The 20437-nt window shown below is 33.4% G+C and overlaps 1 protein-coding gene across 2 annotated transcripts; it reads right to left on the bottom strand.

Annotated features, from left to right (window-relative positions):
- Positions 1-5015: 5015 nt before the first annotated feature.
- LOC110994627 (sorting nexin-13) lies at positions 5016-20054 on the bottom strand. 2 transcript variants are annotated; one of them, XM_022261402.2, is made up of 23 exons: positions 19825-20053; positions 19634-19745; positions 19306-19520; positions 18985-19208; positions 18685-18837; positions 17972-18144; positions 17438-17554; positions 16332-16446; positions 15680-15805; positions 14975-15192; positions 14115-14182; positions 13646-13686; positions 12634-12732; positions 11750-11863; positions 11146-11279; positions 10318-10530; positions 9681-9777; positions 9232-9311; positions 8333-8451; positions 7253-7321; positions 6734-6840; positions 6340-6453; positions 5016-5924 (listed from the first exon to the last, which is right to left on the bottom strand). In XM_022261402.2, the coding sequence occupies exons 1-23, from the start codon at positions 19938-19940 to the stop codon at positions 5809-5811; spliced, it is 2940 nt and encodes a 979-aa protein (XP_022117094.2). In that variant the 5' UTR covers positions 19941-20053; the 3' UTR covers positions 5016-5808. The 2 variants fall into 2 exon arrangements, with proteins under 2 accessions (XP_022117094.2, XP_022117095.2); XM_022261403.2 differs by lacking the exon at positions 12634-12732 and having other exon boundaries at positions 19825-20054.
- Positions 20055-20437: the final 383 nt, after the last annotated feature.

The raw sequence follows: 20437 nt of genomic DNA, 5'->3' as shown, positions 1-20437 counted from the left end.
TCATCTACTTACCTATTAGATTGACAAATGATCATGAAACAGATTCAAAAATCTGAGGCCTAAACATTCTTATATATTCAATTTTTATTAAAAAAAAATCACGATTTCTACAGAAGTATAGATGGTAGAGGCCAAGTAACCACGACTCCGCGAATAAGCGACTTGGCACATTGTGCCCGACCGTAGCGAGCTACGAGCTACGGGCTACGAACTACAGCATAATTACGTACCTAGGTCTCTACGAAATGTGAGCTGCCGTTTAAATCTTGCGGTGCTTAAATTTGAAGCGAACATCACTGGTTTATATTAATTTAATTTTATTGTTGTTCCACACATAACCGGATTTTAATTTTAGCGAAACACACTGCCTTTTGTAGTGAACATTGTTATGATAACAATCACTATTATTATAACATCGCAAAGCGTAAAAGGCTAATTCAATTTGCGTCTTTTGTGTGCTGCGCGGTGGTGTAATATGCCATAATGAATTTAAACCAAGTAAACAAAAGCTTTAAAGGTTTTGTAATTAAATTAAATTAGTATGACCTCTCAAATTCTATTATCGCTTAAGATAAATTAATATGATGTTACTATAAGTGTGCAATATAAAGTTTTTCAATTTTACGTTATCCCGAATGTGGCAGCGAGGCAGAGAGACACCGTAAATCACTTGAAGCAACCAGTGAGATTTGTAAAAAAGACGTAAGTACAACCCCTTTTATATTTAAGCCAAGCTCCCTATTGCTCGACCGCATTAGACTACCAAAGCTGAACAATTTAATGACGATTGACTATTCATACCACATTCGAGCGGTTGACCGCTTTGGTACACTTGATTTAAAGTCTAATTATTCTGAGATCTCAGCCGTGGCGGACGGCAGCGGGGTTCGTAATGAGAGCGACGCGGCGTGGCGGGGAGGGGCGCAATGCAAAATGTTGCAATTGCATTTCTCCCGTCAGAAAAACAGCTTACACTGGCAAAAATAATTAAGAGCATTAGTAGAGTCGGGGAATGGAGTGTCGCACAGTAAATAGTCTCCTAAATACCCACCTACATTTATTGGCGCGGGGACTCGAAGGACGGCGAGTACATCTTTTAGAATAAGACTTTCCTTGCAGTATTCTTTGCTGATTTAAATTAGCAAAGTTATTAAGTTAAGAGCGACTAATTAGCACGAGTTCATTTGTCTGCAAGTATCTCGCGTCTTTGATAGTAAATAGGGTATTAAATAAGCAGTTATTTCACGAGTTTAATCCGAAGTTGAAACTCTTAAACAATATCAGATCAATGACTTTTAATTCAATTTAAAAGTTCTTAGACGCGTAAAGTTGAAATCGCAAGGGCAACTTGGGAATTATCGAGATTTTTTGTGATTCATGACAAAGACAGCCCACAGTGTTTAATTAGGAGTTCTTGATTGGTTTACTTTTTATCGTAAAAAAATTCAATTGATTTACTTTAAGAATAACTTGAATTGTTTTTTTTAATTACTAACAATAGTTATTAATCGTTGTTTACATACGACATGCATTGTGTAAGATAAGCGGCCGATATTGCATAATGTATATTGCGTTCATTTGATATCGCACATAGGCATAGATATTCTGAGGGATCTCCAACAAAGCCATGTAATACCGTGTACACGTCTCCACCCACACAAACGTACATAGATCGAACAGCGTTGACATCTAGAACACGATCGCCTCCTCGTACCTCTATCACTCACTATCCTCGCCTCACATGACATGTCAATAGTGAATCAGGTTCGAGTGCTATTTAGGAATGCTAAAACCCCAACGCAGAGATTCCGAATGCATCATTTGTTCGCTGTCACAAGGCCACTTGACGACGGTTTCGGACCAGAAAAAAGACAATCCCAATTAAATTGAACTACTAGCCGTGAAATTGTTTACCTCTCCGAGATTTCTTTGCACTGAACCAACATTTACCTCTCGGTAACTTCTTATATAGTTTTATGTAAATAAAAATTATAAATGAAAGAAATAAAAAAGGGCGTGCGTACAAAGTACACATGTCAGAAGTGAAACTTCTTTGTAAATTATTTATAACTAATGTAAAAGCCCCAATAGATGATCATGTACCAGTATATGATTACTCCATGTAATTCTATATTTATATTCACAATGTTTGCACACAGTATACGTGCTAATGATAATATAAATAAGTAAAAAATCTACGTTTACTGCACAAGACGTTTTCCCCTTTTTCACTCGCACTCAACCGGTCTCAATCGATCTGTCCCTTTTCTTCGACAAAAACGCTGCACGTGACGTTTCATCCGTAATAAAATTACCCCCATGCGCCTGAAGACCTTCAAAAATATAATGATATAATAAAAAGGCAGTGGCACTAGCCCTCACGCTAGGATATTTGTGTCCCGAGCAGCCTACATGTTAATTGACATAATAATTTCTAAATAACACTTACATTCTATAATTGTACGTGAGACTTGCCAGACAAAGCTCGCACTTTAAAACATTTCAACACGTCCATACTCTCAAAGACGAAATTTGTCTAAAGCTTTTAAAACTTTTAGTTGCATTAAATGCCAAGACATTTTAAAACTAAAGTGTACGTGTGACGATAACAATGTAACTGCATTGCTGACCTTACCTTTTCACTTCCAACGCATCACATCGACTTGGAAAGGTACAAAGTGCAGTTTTTTATTTTTCCAGCCAATTTATCAAGTGAAACAGACATATGTCTCGGGCTATCCGGGCGGAGGGATGCGACAATAACACTTCTGACCACGTCAGCATCTACGTGAAATCTAAGATAACATTTCTTAGGGGACTTGAATACCACTATTTTGACAATATCTCCGTCATAATAGCAAGGATTTGGTTACTGAGAAATTTTACAAAGATTTTGGTGTTGCCGCATAAATTACATTAATAAATTTATATAAGTGATAACTGTTTTACGCGGTTTGTTATAAAACACTTTATTTTAAACTAATTTAGGATTAGCCATATATATTTTCATACAATTGTAATTTTAACTATTATATGCACATAGTAAATAGGTTGAAATCCCTTCCTTCGAAACCAATTTCAGAACAACGTATTAGTGCAGTTTTTTTATCTTATTCAAGATCGAAATCTTTAGTTTTATTAACAGATGGAAAACTATGTTGCTAACGGTGCGTTGTAATTAGGAAAAGCTTTTAGTTACAAAACATTTTCTTATTAGTCTTATGTAAAGTAGCAATCAACTAATTGAGTTAATGTAAAATATGAATTTGGATTGAAAATGCATAATGCAGGGAAAGATTGCCAAATTAAGGTAACAGTGATCGCTCGCCCGACGGGTTTGGTTGCTTGCCAGCCCTCGTTTTTCTTTTAATAGCTTTTTGCTCTGAAATTAATTTATATTATTTTCGAGGACTTCTATATTTACCATCTTTCTCAGCGTAACCAAAGACAATATTTAAGTATAGAATAATTATGAACATGAGAATGAGCAATTTCACCATGAAAATAAAATTATAAATATGTTTATTATAGAATATAAGATACAGGTATCACTTATTCCACGTCATTAAATTTGAATCGGTAGATCATCGGCAAACGCCCAAAACTATATAATAACCTATCTCAATCCATTTTTGACCATCTGAGATGGAGATATTTATCCAAATATATAATGATAAAAGTGTGCCAATAACCAATCGACATCCATCTGATCCTCAAACTCGAATTGAAAACAATCTGAGATTGTGGATTTATTATTTGGTTCGGGGGACAAAGGGTGTAGGCCGAGAGCAATATTATTATTTCGCAAATTCACCTTTTTATGAATTTGTGTGTTAAATTAGCTACCATTCCGTAATCTATTGTCCATAGTACAAATTATCACGACTCTCACTTGTATTAATATTACTTTATTTTCGTAGTGTAGAATCAAATTCCGCACTTAGATGCTCATTTGGTCCATCGCGCGCGTCTCTCGTAGAGACTCGTATATTATATATATAATATAAGTAATATATATAATATTAAGCAGTATCGTAATGCCTAGCTGACATGGCTGAAGCAGTAATGTACCACATGGGAGCTTTAGAAAATAGACCATTGTATACTTCCGATTCCCAACAATTATTTCGGGAATTGATCATAGACAAATATGCATTAATAAGAAATAAAAAAATAAAAAACAATATTAATTTAAAATTTTATTCGAAAATACAAGAAAATGGAATGTTATGAATGTGTAAATTTTCCTATACATATGAAACTATCGAATTTCAACAACCACAGGTACATGTAGAAATTTACAATATTACGAATTATGTTAAATTTTTAATTATGGCTTTAAAGTTTACTTAGTCTAACTGCACTCAGAGTCGTTGTTTATTTCAAATTTACTAGGCGTTAGCTAAAATTAATCTATTATTTGAATTAACTAGCAACTCTGATTACGTACAAAAAACAAAAAAAAATTATACAAATTTTCAGCAAAAAATTTAAGGAATGCAGATCAAAATAATTTATATTACACTAAAAATACAATTTTACGATTAAAATAAATAATGTTATAATTATAGCGATTTTTATATCTTATGAATGGCAGCAATATATATATATATATATTAATTTTAATATCACCTAACAACCATTAGACCTCTCTAAGACAAAATCAGTCAAACTGCACTCTTTAAACGAGACACCCGTCTCTTTTCATCACATCGTAAACACAATTCGTCAGAAAGAAAGAAAAACCTTACAGTGGATTTCGACTAATTTAGTTTTTATAAACCTTTGGAAACTTTCAATAATTTTCAAAATCAAACATCAGTTTATTTTTGTTTTTTCATGAATATTTTAAATTACAAACGTCAAAACGATTGCAATGGCGTACTTTTTATAGATCTTTTAGAAACATTGCTAATTTTATAATCGTCATAGTAGATACAATTGTGTGTGTATGTATGGCCAAATATCCATTTCGTGATTATTCATTGAAGTTATACTTCTTTTGGTGCTGTGCGACGATGTGGGCGCACACCGTCACAAAAAATCGACACCCTAAACTTTAGTCAACAATATAGTTCTTTCTATTGTTAGTGTCGTTTTTTTGAAAAGATTTTTATCTTTTTACGCCAAAGAAGTATAACTTCTAACGCGCACATACATTTTTTTATTAGATCTCACACACACCGTCGACATTTTGGGTTTAAGGCATTCCGGATACGTCCCGATGTTTTCGTTACGTACGTACATATGTACGAGAGTACGTCAAACATTGCTCTCAAAGATAAAGACCGCTTATGAAATTTACTTTTTACATATGCAACAATTTCATAAACTATTTACGTGTGTATATATATACGCATTATAAACAGCAATTAGTTAAATAATGTTTTATCACAATTATTCACATCACTCGAGTACTTATTAAGTTTATAAATGAAGGGAAAATTCGGTTTTCACACATGCACAAGACAAAAAATAAATAATTTAAATCTAAATTATAACGTTTCTGAATATAATATTAATAAAATAATTATAATTCTCTAATTAGAAAAACTCTAATTACTCTATCTAAAAATTGCATTTACTATATATTTATTTATAAAAATAAAAACCTTCTAAGAAACGCCTCGTTGCAATAACGATTAGTAAGTTTGAAGTTTTTTCTCTCAGTCGTTCGTTAAGTTAACGGGTTTTCAGCTGCAATTTTCTATTTTTTCTCGTATTCTTTTCGTTTCTGAATCACGTATTCCGTTTTAACGAAATTTAAGTACGAAAAAAACGCACTTTAGACTTTTTAATATAATGGCGTCATAGGGTATTTGTGTTTACAGATTTCTTAGAAGGCGAAATGCGAGCCGAATTTGAATATAACTTTTTAAATATCTCTGGTACGTTGTTATCAGGGAATAGATTGCACAAGGCCACTGTAACAAAAAATCATAGTTAATGCAGTCTTGAAGGAATTAAACCGCTCGGAAGTCATGTAAACCTAGTACTAAAGGTTCGTCTTTCTTGAGGTCCTGCGTTCAAACCCCCAGTTGGTTTGTCTGTAAAGTCGTTACGGACGATAGTTTAACGTGACAACGTCATATCAAAAGAATGATGAAATGATTGCATACTTAAGTCTTCGAGTGTTAGGAGAGATAGTTACGGCGAAAGTGTACAGTAAGCGTAACGGGACAATCGTCATACCTTTATCAACGTTGTCACGTTAAAATAATAATAAAACGGACAAATATAAATATAGTTGAATTTGCAAGACATATTTTTACCGATCTACAACTATATATTTGATGATAATATTAGAAGGACAATGCCTAACGTTAAATTAAATCTTACCTTCTAACAATACTAATAATAGCCGCTTATTAATTTCTTGCGTTTGAAACAAGTCGAAAACTGTAAGGAGACCCCTTCGTGCTGCGTCCGTTCCCACTATGTGTTTTAGATCGTCTGTAATAAATAGGTTATACGAACAAATTAGACACTTGCTAAATTGTTATACTTTCCTGGTACTTTTTTTACAACTTATTAAAGATACTTTGGTTGTCATGACAACCATGTATGTATATATATATATATATATATATATATATAAATAATCTTTATAATCAGCACGTACGTACATTTAATCCACGTTTTTATAAGAGCCGAACCATCATGCTATATTATTACTATTAAGCAAGTAGTAGAAAACTTAATAAGGCCTATTAATTCTAGAAAAACATAAAACCTGGTGCTGCCGCTAGAAGCGCCACTTTAGCCGCGACTCTCGTCCTGGCTTTGGTCGCAGAATCCCTACTTGAAGTAGTGGAATTATTACGACTGGTTAACCATTGCCTGTAATGAAATTATTCAAAGATAAGTAGGACCTTCTCTTAAATATTATATCCAGAAGTTATGAAATGTAAAATCCATAATTAATGGCCAAGATGCCACAACTCACAAGACTGGTGTGATACATACTCCATTCTCACAGCCATCGGCTCTTTGCACTATATATTAAACTTCGGACGTAATAAGGTGTTTTGGAACGCCCATTTTCGTAAGGAAATAGAAAATTTTGTTTACAGAAACAAATAGTTAATCATAGCTACAATTGATATTTTTCTTATGATAAATCTTTACGCACATAAATTACTTAATACCGACAACAATTTGTCGTCGTGTCGGTCGTGTAATTAGCTAAAAAAAGTGACTGGGGAGATTATTAAAAGTTAAATTATATTACTAATAACAAGAGTTTACTCACTTGAATGATTTCAAATACTGCACGACATTACGCGGCGACGTTAATGCTGCTATCAGTTCTAAAACTTTCCTAAAATATAAATAAGTATAAATGAAGCTATTTTTTTTTTAATTTATTTCAGACATACACACATTACTTAGATAGTTTATTGCCATAAAGGTTTATTGAATGAATTTTTATTACGACATGTTTACTCTACTCTGTCATTATTAAAGTAATAAAACTCTATATAACGACACTTAATGGGCATTTTATTTCGTTATAGAGAGCATACGTTAAATGGAGATTAGAGAAGAGATTTTTATTGCATGCATTTGCGTATACTGTTAACTACTGTTACTGTTTGTGACGTCTTTTGATGCATAATTTTGTTGTATTTTTACTTATTTTATTCATATCTTGGGATATTAAGGCTTGGTGATAAAGGAAGTATTTTTCCAATAATAAAGATTATTATTAATCAGAGCTTTAATGTGCAGCGAAGGCTCAAACTCATCCCTCCCATCTTCATCATCTCTCTTTCTCAATCAACTAATAAGGAGCCAAGGAGTGTATGATAACGTATAGATAATCCATGGCTCCTATTTATTAGTCATGGTCAACAACAGTATACACAAGCAATCAGCAGTAAATTAAATAACGAATTTCTTAAAAAGTTCGTAAGCATGATACCGAAAGTCGAGTTTATTGCGGCCTAAGATACTAAAGCGACGAGAGAACATAGAGAGCTAGGCAGTTTTTATTATTTTTAGGAGCTTCCAAAGTATTGTCGTTATTGAGTGTGGGTGTAATGCTACGTAAAGTGTATCATTTTATGTAAGACAAGCTAAACCAACCAAAGTTAGTTTATTTCGATGCTTAAAGGTCGTTAAATCGAGGGACGTTAATTTACGCAAGGAATTTATATTTACGTTTCATATTATCAAGGACATCGGGAAATGCGACAATATCTAACTACTAAATAATTGTTTATGAAACTTTAACTGAAAATATCTATTTATGATTAAATAAAATCGTGGCATCACATTTCGTCTAGTTAATCTGTAGTTATACATAACAACAGATGGAAAGATCACTTACTTATTGACTCGATCGGCTATGAGAGTCCTAACAGGAGCCAGAAGACGTCTCCTGAGCCAAAGGCCGCGTATGCCTAGTACTTCTTCCAATAGCTTTAATGGTACGCTCTCATCTCCGTCCTATAAATATATTATTGTGTAAATAACAATATTAGCAAATTAGAATAGGTTTTTGTAGTGAATACTTCTCTCTCATCGTTGTTTGATAATTGATGAAAAAAAAAGAGACAGACACATAAATTCATTAGATTTAGAGTGGGAGAAATTGAGATAGGTATCATTATTATATATAATTAGCACAGTGTATCAAAAGTAAGGATTATTATTATACTTAGTAATTGAAATAAAAATATTTTTAAAGAAAATACTAATACTTCATTTAAATTGATTATATATTTTTTTCAAACATTGTAGTTTTTATCAAAATAAATAATTCATAATTAAACTTACAAATTAAAATTAAATTCGTCTCACTATCATGAACCAATTTTTTTTAAATTTGCATTGCACACGTTTATTTTAATTATTGGGGTGTAAAAAATTAGATTCTCTGATAATTATTGATTCCGCTGCCATTGGATATTACCAGGAGACTCGCGAGTGCGTTGCCAGCCTTATACGACTTGAGAAGATTATTTTGACCAGGGAGGTAGATGAGAAAGTAGGTTATACCACAAGATTTACATTACTGAATGCTTTTCCAATTTCATAAACTAGAAATATCAGTTATCAAAATCTAAAGGCGGAGCTACAAAACTATTTTGGATTTTAAAGTAATATAAAAATAGTAGTGTGCGACAGAGATAACGCTATGCGGATAGTCGACTTTCTTTGGACGCATTATTTCACTAAACATTTTGACCTAAATATTTACAAGATTTTTTTTTAATTATAACTTACATCTTGACCTTCGGAGGCAGCGTCTCTTTTGAAATCGTAGTCATTATCTACGCTTTTGCCTTGAAACACTTTTGATATACCTGCAAAAACAAATATTTTTAAGTATTATTAGTAAAGGTCAAATAAAAAATACCAATAATAATGGCAATGTCAGTCTGAATCGTCTGTGTCAGACATTGTGTCTTATATAATAGTCGTGATTTGCGAGAACTTGCCGAAGTACTATCGGACTATATAGGACTTCTGGCTATTTTTTTTTTATTTTTTTTTTATTGGACCACAAAATTAGGACAAACACATGTCAACATCAACTTACATACGAAAATATAAAAAGCGGTGCCGTCCCTAGAACATGTGGACACGACCAGCGAAATTAGGTAAATACAATAAAGTGTCAAAACTATTAATTATTTCAAGGTTAACCACTATAAGTTAAACTGAATGTTTACCATCCATAACTCCATCGACGGTATTCGCAAACTGGTCAGGCATGCTTTTGAGTGTCCGCATTCCCGCCTTGATTGAGTTTACCAGGAGAGCATCAATCTGGTGAAAGTAGAATAATTGATTTATCAATCTGTCTATAAAGTTCTATTTTTTTTAGTGATAATTGATTTTCTAGACAGTTAATTAAAAATCGATATTCAATCAAGTCGCTAAAGTTTCGTCAGACAAGTGACTGAACGAAACGTTTGCCGAGTTTTCTAAACGTTCCTATGCAATAATACTAACTTAACCTACCCATTTACAATAAAACAAAACACGAAGTTTCGTTCTGTCTAGACAGACGTGTGCGCATTTAACATTCGCTCCAACGGTACATACAAATATCGTCAGGAAACCTGCTTCCCCCAGACAAAGAAGTGGACGGCGTGCGTCAGGCACAGGAGGCCGATCACTTACTTGCTATCTACCTACCTACTATATATATGAAAAATGATCATAAAACAGACAGGGAATTCTGTGACTCCACACGAAACTGCATTTTGGAAGGACCAACAAGAATCATCTTTATATTTTATTTAACGTTCAAAAGTGCCATTTTAGGTGGTTTAATTGGAATATTTTCTTGTTTCAAATACTCACAGTGTTGCCATGCCTCTCAGTCTGTATCTCGGGACTGAGAAATCCACCAAGATAGGCCGGCGACAGCAATGCTATATATCGTGAATCCCTTGATATACTCGTCAAATGCTGCAAATAACTATTCAACATCCGTTTCCGATTTTCCAGTACTGTACGCGATGTATTTTGAAATGTCTTTTTGGCTGGAAACGGCAGATTACCCAGTTCCGGCCACTGGAATGTTAAAAAACAATATTGGAAACATGTTTATTTTAAATAAAAAAAGTTTACTGAAGCTAAATTCTTTCTTTAATTCGGCCAAACAAATATGTTGAAAATGTAAGTCGCCACCTCGCCAAATCAGGTGCCAAGGTAGTTTGTACGTGTAGTAATTAAAATTTTCAATCACTACTTTTTAAATTTTGTTACAAGCATATAAGAGGGCAAATGAGCCTGCGGGCTAAAGAGCAGTTGTCGCGGCCAATAGGCATCAATTTTAGTGGGCGCGTTGCCGGCCTTTGAGGGAAATGTTAAGTTTCGATGAATTTAGATTTTTTTGATATATCAAGCGATTAATATATTAATCAAAGTATACAATTTGTGAAGCTAAAACCGACCAGGGCTCCACAAACGCAAACAAAAACAATCATTCAAATCGGTCCTGCCGTTTAAGAGGAGTTCAGCGACATACAAATGTACGATATAATTACATATATCATATATAATGTAATCCTATATTTTAAGTTAGATCAATCTGCAAACGGCAAGCGTATGTAGTTTAGGTGTTCATAGCGGAAAATCGACGTGACGCATAATTATATACATTAAGATAGTATGTAACAATCTTGCCTTATCTTTAACAGCAGAATGCAGTTCATAAAAATCGCTGTATCTCCTATAAATATGCCAAACTTCGTTGTCCGAGGATCTTGTCACCGCTATAGCGTAAATTCCAAATGTTCTTCCTTTATCTTGGACCAGCGCTGTTGTAAAAAAATTGATAACCCGATATAAAGTAAATTATTAAAATATTAGCTTTTTATATCTGGGCATCAGACTTCTATATCTGTTTCATGATAATTTGTTAATCTAATAGCCTATTGACACACACCGAATGTGTGGGTCCAAGGCAAGCCGATTTCCTCACGACATTTTCCTTCACCGTTTGAGCGAATGTTAAATACGCAGAAGAAAAGTCTATTGGTGCACAGCCGGGGTTCGAACCTACGACCTCAGGGATGAAACATTTACATAATTTAACTAGTATTTAAAAATCATATCAGATAATTTATCGAGTAATGTAAAAATATTATAAATTTGTATTGATTTCCGTTAACACAGATTAAATTAGTTTTTATCTTTTTCGTAATATTTTTTTTTAATAATTTAAACGACACGTCAATAACAACAATAAAATAGACACGTCTGCCTAACCATTCTAGACACAACATACCTGTTTCTATAATGTACGCAGAGAGCGGCGATAAATAATTCTTGGCTCTCCCGCTTATTTCCGTTTGTGACATTGACAGGCTGTTTGACGTCCCTGCTGATAAACTTGATGCTCCTAAAAATTTGTTTTATTTCTTATTTATGACTTGTTGATTTATAAGGAATCATTTTTTTTAAACGCAACCGGGCCGGAGGCTTATCTTTTGTTAAATGATACCGCCGCCCATAGACACACTGCCAGGGGGCTCGCTAGTGCATGGCCGGCCTATTAAGAATTGGTGAAATGTTGATTATGATTAAAATTAAATTTATTTATTAAATTAAATTTTGGAATATGAGTTATTCATGGCATAATATATACATCTGCCTCCTCCTTCAGTAGTTAGTCCACATTTGTTAGTTCACGTTAATTAAACGTTAAGACGATTATTGAGAAATATCTTAAATGAAAATGTATAAAATTATTAGTTTTTTCTTGCTTAACAATTTAAAACTTTCTTGATATAACCTCTTTCCTATCATTAATATATGACATTAATGTCTATATGATGCATATATTTTTTTTATATTTTGTATGTAATTATTCTCATGAAGAATATAAGGGTATCATTTGAGAAATAACTCTTGGAAATTCTGTACTACATATTATTCATCCAATCGAAATATACCTATACGTCTAAACAAACATATTCGCTTGCGTGTATAGTTTTTTGTCTACAACAGTATATGAAATAACTATTTTGAGTTATAAAAAGATTTTTATAAGAGGGGCAACCGAGCCTACGAGAGGCTTAAAAAATTTAGACTTCGAGGCCCATGAACACCAATTTTGTGTATGTTTCCGGCCTTATTACGTCATTAAAATAAGCAGTTATATTTACTGACCTAATGCTACGCTCTCGAGCATTTTGTGAGCGAAATTGCCTACAATGTCTGACCGCGATCTGTTATGCCTCGAGCCAGGTACGGGCAATACCACATCACCTGGAAATGGTCGCCTTCATGAATTAGCTTAGAAAACTTCTAGCAACAATAGGCATAATATAACAAAAAATGCAATCACTACATCTACTTCAAAGCAAATCTGAATGAATACAAACAAAATAATGTCAAAATAAGCCCCAATTCTACAAATATAATATAAACAAATAAAAAATAAATTATTAATAAATCATTGCCATCATTTGACTTTAGGTTACGTAATGCCGACTATCTGTGATTGGTCAAATGGAATAACCAATCAGGTTACGCGTCTAAAATTGGACCAATAACATTCAATTTCGATTGCGGTACCGTCATCTGTTTGAACTTCTGGCATCCTGGTCTGGCGCTTTGTTAAATAAAAGTCAATGATTTAATAAATAATTATATAAGCACTAATTACCATGCAAATATTTAGCATAATACCGTTAGCACATTTAGGGATAGTGTGGTTCTTGTAAGCGGGAATCCTTCGAGTAAAGGATCGGGGGAATGTCAGGGATTTGTTGGGACTTTCGTATTTATATTTGGATTTTTGGAATAATTTGGGCAATTGATTGAAACACGTCTTCATAAGTCGCTTGCATTTTTCTGTAAGCATTATTATAGCATTGGCATTTGCTCAACAAATACATAATAAAACAATGCAGCTCTCAGCTATTTCTCACAGAAGCACAATTTAACTATAAATCTCCTTAACATTCTAATTACACAGTCGGGTAGGTAGACTAAGAAATAATCTAACTTTCAAAAATGGTTCAGTTATTTCAGAAATTACATACATGCTATGTAGTATGTGATAGATAGTGCTTAAAATCGAAGTATAATATGTTTAAAAACTAAGTGGACATTAGTAAATATTTGGTAGTTTGAGTTAGTTAAGTTAATAAGCAAATTTAAATAAACACTGAAATACCTCCATATTTTTTTCCTTCGGTTTTTGCTGTTCTTAAGTCACTGTAAAGAAAAAACTTTTTTAAATAAATTCTAACAACGGCATACGTTTCTGTTATGTTAATTGTCCCGTTACGCTCATTGTACGCTTGCGTCGCATCTATCTCTCTTCCACTCGATTGGCCTTGCGTCAGTGGATTCACTCCTTCTTTGTGAGTAAACAATAAAAATGAATCAATTTTTTTCATAAAATTATGGAATCATTTAATCAATGTTTTCAGGCTTAACTATCGTCAGTTAAAAAATGTTTCAGCTTTAATTTTATGTTTCTCCTATTGAGTACCAGGAACTTAGACCTTGCAGAGAATTATGATTTCCGATCGACAGAAAATATTTGCATCGGTAGGCCTCAAAGGGTAGCCTTAAAAATGATAAATAAAAACGACGCAATGTCCCAAGACCATTGAACAACTAAATAATGAACGACTCACCTATTACTTCTGTCCGGTCCATCTTGCTCTGTTTCTAGCATGAAATCTGCCTGCCAAGTCGGGTCATCCTTGGAACAGGAAATTACGAATAATTTCAATTTTATTTTATATAAATGTATAATGCTTATATTAGCTATAATAAATTTTTGCTAAAATTAATTATAATTTTTCGCTTATTTATTGCGTACTTATATAGTTAACATAACATATATTCAAAAATACAATTATAGTTAATATATAGATATAGTTGGAACACATAATATTTATAAAAAAGGTTCAAATATTGACAAAAGGAACGAAAAATATTAAATACATTTAACTAAGTAATACCTAACACGGATGTTGTGTGGTGTGTAAGTGTGTGTGTGTACCGAACTTTTTGAAAGCTTTTAGCTTCACTACATATTATAAAACAAAGTCGCTTTCTCGGTCCCTACGTCCCTTTGTATGCTTAAATCTTTGAAACTACGCAACGGATTTTGATGCGGTTTTTTTAATAGATAGAGTGATTCGAGAGGAAGGGTTATATGTATAATAACATCCATTAAATAATGGAGAAGTACTGTTATTTTGGAGGTTTCTACTGTGATGTCGTAAATAATTACATTTTTTCCGCTTACATTGCAAACGCAGGCTGAACCCTACGAGTTTTAACAAAATAATGTACTAAGTATTGTACACATTGAAAAGGTCTACAGAAAAATCCGTGATGGTATATGTCTATCTCTTATGGGTAACCCACATTTTTATATACAACGTTCACAGATTTTCTGTAGTGTATTTAGTATCAGCATTGCACCCGTGCGAAGCCGGGGCGGGTCGCTAGTTACAAGTATATGAGAAATATAGGATAAACATACCTCTAATGCATTACAAACACACTTCTGAACATCATCAAAACACGATAGAGGGTTGCTGGTGAACTCTTCACCCTCGGTGGTGATCTTCCGGACCATTTCCGAGTGACAGTTCTCAGGTAGACCCATCACTTGACGGTTCGGAGCCAAATACAGGTCGCAGAGTTCAAGAGCAGACGAGCGCAGGTTGTCGATCACAGCTTTTGAGGTGTGAGGAACATCTGGAAGTGGGAATTAGAAATTCCAGATCTGCACAACTTCTAAACATTCGAGTATACTTAATTAGAAACCGTAGAGAACAATAATGTGTAGCAACGCCGGCGACGCACTCGCGAGCCTTCTCTTCAACTGAGCTTCTTGTCCTTTTGGCACTTGTTACATAAAAATATCATGATTTCTGCTATTTGTATAAAAATCATAGACCTTAGAGTCCTTTAAGAAAAGTGTGTATCAATTCTTAAAAGGCCCGCAACACACTCGCTGGCCTAGCTCTGAAAAGTGTTTGAATCTGTGGCATAGCTCTTAAACGATAGAACCAATTTGCATTTTTATTTGAAGGCTGACGCCGGAGGCTCTAAGCCAAAATTTATGAAGACCTGTTCAGGCGTTTGTTAGAACTATGTAAATTATCATGCGTTAATAAGGAAAACAATTTATCAGACTCGATTGAATTTATAAGAAATAGTTATAACGTCCAAAACCTCTCACCCGTTTCATTCATCTCGATCTCCAGAAGATATTGGGCGTTAGACCTCCAAGCGGCCGTCGCCCGCAAGAACTTCAAAGAGCGTAGAACTTCTTCGGACACCTTCTCTGTGCTGGCGTTGTTTGTACCTAAATCAATATTTAAACACATTTTACAGGATTATATTATTTTGTTGTCCATTTGCCATATTACAAGGTCAAGGGGATTAAAAACAAATACTGGACTTGTACGATTAATACGAAATTGTCACAGCTAAAATTAATATAAAATTCTCGTGTCATATACTCCTCCGAAACGGCTCGACCTTTTAAATTTATTTATGCATATTCAGTAAGTCTGAGAATCGGCTACTATCTATTTCCTTTTTATTTTTTATGATACACCATACAAAATACATACAATCCTTAATTTTCATCTACCCTCTTCGATCAACTCCCATTTTTTTATTAACTTGAACTCTGAGGTATATAAAGAGAAGAATCACAAAAAAACCTAAAAAGTATTCATTCCGGAAAACCGAACAATCTCTGGGGTAGCAAAGCAAAATGTTTCATGTGGGTACTAAAAAGGTAGGCTAGGTATTAAGGAGAAACGAAGTTCGTGGGGACAGCTTGTAGTATATTATAACAATATTATAAAAAAGTTATGGGAAACCTTCTTGTGGTCCCATAGTAGCTCTTCTAGCCTGAATGATGCGAGCCAAGTACTGCAGCGAAGACAACTTTTGGCGATCTTGAAGCTCCCATTCGCCGGCACTGTCTTTGGAATGCTGTAAAAAAAGCGTTGTGTTAATAGTTAAACTGAGAATGCACTAGATATTAAAAAAAAACAATGACTGATATAATTTTGGCCAGTAATAAAAACTTTTATATAAAAAGACCTGGTCGTGTCCACATGTTCTAGGGACGGCACCGCTTTTTTTATATTTTCGTATGTAAGTTGATGTTGACATGTGTTTGTCCTAATTTTGTGGTCCAATAAAAAAAAACATATGTGCAATTCACACATGGTAGAAGTGAAACCTTCAAAAACATTTTTTTTATTATTAATCTATACTAATATTATAAAGAGGAAAGGTTTGATTTTTTGTTTGTTTGTTTGTATGAATTGAATAGGCTCCGAAACTACTTGGCAGATTTGAAAAATTCTTTCACTGTTGGAAAGCTACATCATTCCTGAGTGACATAGGCTATATTTCATTTTCAAAAAAATAGGCATCCTTACTAAAATTACGATAACATTAACATTTGTTTATTATTTGATACAATTCTAACAGATGGCGCTGAGTTAAAGGTAGTAGTTTGGCAAGACGACGTTTGCCAGGTCAGCTAGTCATATATAAATTAATCATTTTCCATTATCTAAATGTGTGTGTTCTTTTAAAACAGTATATTTTAATGATAAATTTTAATTTATAAGTTTAATATAAATTTTTAATTTGGGAAAAACTAAAACATCGAAAGTTTGAAATTCGATCAAATGAAAAAGCGGCAGTAAAGAGAGGCTGTATAATGCCTGCTATCTCATTTTCTCCCACGTTAAATCATATGATGAATTGATGTTTCTGTCTCTCTTTACCGCTGCATCCGGTTTGAAATCACGACGATTCGAAAGAAGTTTATCTATCTCATTTTCTCCCACGTTAAATCATATGAATTAATGTTTCTGTCTCTTTTTACTGTCGCTTTTTCGTTGCATCCGGTTTGAAATCACAACGATTCTAAAGAAGTTTCACTTCAAAAAAAAAAAAGACCATTTACCAGTTTCTGTATATCCTTCTGAACCAATTCCAACGTCGCGTCTAGTTCTTCTGCGTCCGCGCATGTCCTTATAACCAGAAGAAACAACTCTGACGGCAACAGCGAGTCGCGGCAACACTGAAAATTTGATTAATTTAACAACTATAAATGCAAATTTAATTAAATAACTGATATATTTCAGATTATATATGATAGATAACCGGTCTTGGTTACTGTGTTAATATTGGTTAGAAGGACATAATAGGAATACAACGCAAACGTTTTAAGATATGCGTGTTTATTGTGATCAGCACATGCAGGAATTTGTCCGACAGAAAGGCCCTTTTCCGAAATATGGCATTAACCGTCCGCTTTCAGCAAAGAAACCTGACTCGTCAGGACTCAGGTTTAAGTAGTTGCAGAAATAAATCAGTCACATCACCAGAGACGAGAGATACATCAAGTAGAGAAATAACAATATTGATTTAACTGCGTTATAATTGTCAATTCATACAAATGTTTCTCTTGGTTTTTGTATAGAAATGAGTAACTTACAGTTCTTATAATCGCTCTGTTAATATTGTCAGGATCGCTCAACATGTTGAATATAGGTTTCAGCACAATTGATGAAAGCAGCTCTACTATAATTAGTTTTAGGGCGTGGCATTTCCAGGCTTCTTCTGGGGCCACCAGATATAGTATTGCTTCTGATATTTCACATAGAAATGCTGAAAAGTTAAATTGCTGTCAATCATGAATAAAGATTCACATTATTAATTCAATAATATAATAATACCAATGTTGGTACCACTTTCTGAGGTTTGAGCCTCAAATTTCTGTATGTTTTAAGCTTCTGTGCCTTTCACACACTACCAATTTATTTGGGTCTAAGGTGTGCCGATTTTATCAAAATGCTTTCACTGCATGAGCGACTATTACTTAAATGCGCATATACACAGAAAATCTATTGGTGCATTGTTGGAGTTTGAACCAACAAACCCAGGGATGACAATCTCACATTGAAACCACTAGACACAGCTCCATTTGTCATTAAAGTTATTATCAAAAATAGCATTTTCATATCTTTGTGCTCATTAAAACAGGACACTTGCTAGTGTATCATAACAAAAAAAATCTTAATTATAAGTTATTAAATTTTAAATATTTAATTATCCTTAAATCCATATGGGTTCATTTCTCCTATAAAAACCTGCTTTATATACTTGAATTTACATTATATTTATTTAATTATAATTATATTGAATTACAATACTCTTTCTCAGGATCCAAGCAGAAGGTGTCCCTGCAAAGCAGTTTATTCTCCATTGCACACTCCAAGTCAAAAAATATATCTTTTAAATTAGTGCTACCTATGTTTTCTGAACTCCCATAGAATTTTGATTTTCCAAATGTATGTGAATCTGAAACATGTAAGAAATTTATACTTTTGAAAGCAAGGAATTAATGAGGTATCATCCAAACAAGTATAGAGTACTGAGTATTCCACTAAAAATTAATAAAAATACAGCAACATCAGAAATTTTAATAGAAACAATTAATAAATATACCTGGGGCCCAGGACAAATCTGTATCACTTTTGTTTCTCCTGTGGGATTTTCTTTCATCTTGTTTTTTTGGGCTCAATTTTGAAGACCCATTGGCAACTTCTTTGGCACTAAGTAATTGTATATGTTTTAATTTCACCCTTGATTGTTTAAATAACTTTAAATGAGTTGTTAATTCTTCTGGAAACTTTGTTGATAATAAGTATATCCAGTCAACAAGTTTTATCCTAGAAAAAATATTGTGATATATATATGTTGTGAGTTGTATTTATAGAATTTGATTTGCAGTTGCAAGCCACTTTAAATATTAAAAATATACTATACCTATTTGTAACATTAGCACTTGTTATAACTACTGTTTGTTTAATTGCATGATCTGTGAACTCTTGATCATCAGTTAGAACTTCATACCATGGTGTCACATAGTCATTAATTATTATTGTGATAATTTCGTTAAGAAATGAGTCAACAGTCTCACTTCCTGTAATTCTGTTATCAAATTTTGGCCATGGTTTATTATTTTGAAATAATTGCAGAATCTGAAATAAATTAGAACCTCTTTTTAAAACAAGTATTTTAACATAAAACACATTCTAGTCACTATGATAGGACAGGTTTTTATAATTTTTTATTTACATTAATTTTCACAAACCTTTGGAGATTGAATAGAATAGTTTGTTAGCTGAAGAGGATCATCCAAACAATCTATATCTGAAGAAAATATCTTCCTACTATCAAAGTTCAAATGTAAGATTGTAAGAACTCTGCAAGAAAAAGGTCAATTCATTAACATTCACTATTTGAGCATTAATTAGCAGCGTTTTTATTCTCAATTACACTTACCCAGCTATAAATGATAATAAAAACGTTAGCAGGGCTAAGTACAAACCAAACCCTAGTAAGGCTATAGTAATTACAGAAATTAAACTGAACCAGGCTAGTATTCGATACGCCATCATAGATATTTTAAGTACGAAAACAACCACAATACCGATTTTTTTATATTGAAATTGTCGGAACTAAGTCATTAATAAATAAAAACATTATGCACTGATAAAAATAAAACACAAAAATAAATAATACCGATTACCGAACTGGCATTTGATCTCGACATATCAAAGTGTCAGACATATAATATCAGACAAGTATCAATTGTCAATAAAGTCCATAGAGTCTAACACTACTAATTCTATACTATTTTCAGACAACTGCCAACAGAGGCAGACCGCAGAGTAGAGTGGAGTCGCGGGGGCGAATAGGCGAATGGTTGGCTGGCGGAAACGGGGGTTCCAAATAAATTCCGAAAACAGCGTTGAAGTTCCTGTTAAAATTCTGCCTCAAAAAAGAGAATACCCTATACGAGCAAGCCAAAACCGTGGCAAAATTCCGTCAACTCTCGCCAGAATAGACCAAGCTGAGCGGTCAAGGTCCTTCAGGCCAATAGCAAGATACTAAT

This window comes from Pieris rapae, chromosome 7 (assembly GCF_905147795.1).
Source record: "Pieris rapae chromosome 7, ilPieRapa1.1, whole genome shotgun sequence".
Taxonomy (NCBI): Eukaryota; Metazoa; Arthropoda; class Insecta; order Lepidoptera; family Pieridae; genus Pieris; species Pieris rapae.
Note: the sequence above shows the minus strand (reverse complement) of the source record. Positions and strands in the feature narration are given on the sequence as shown.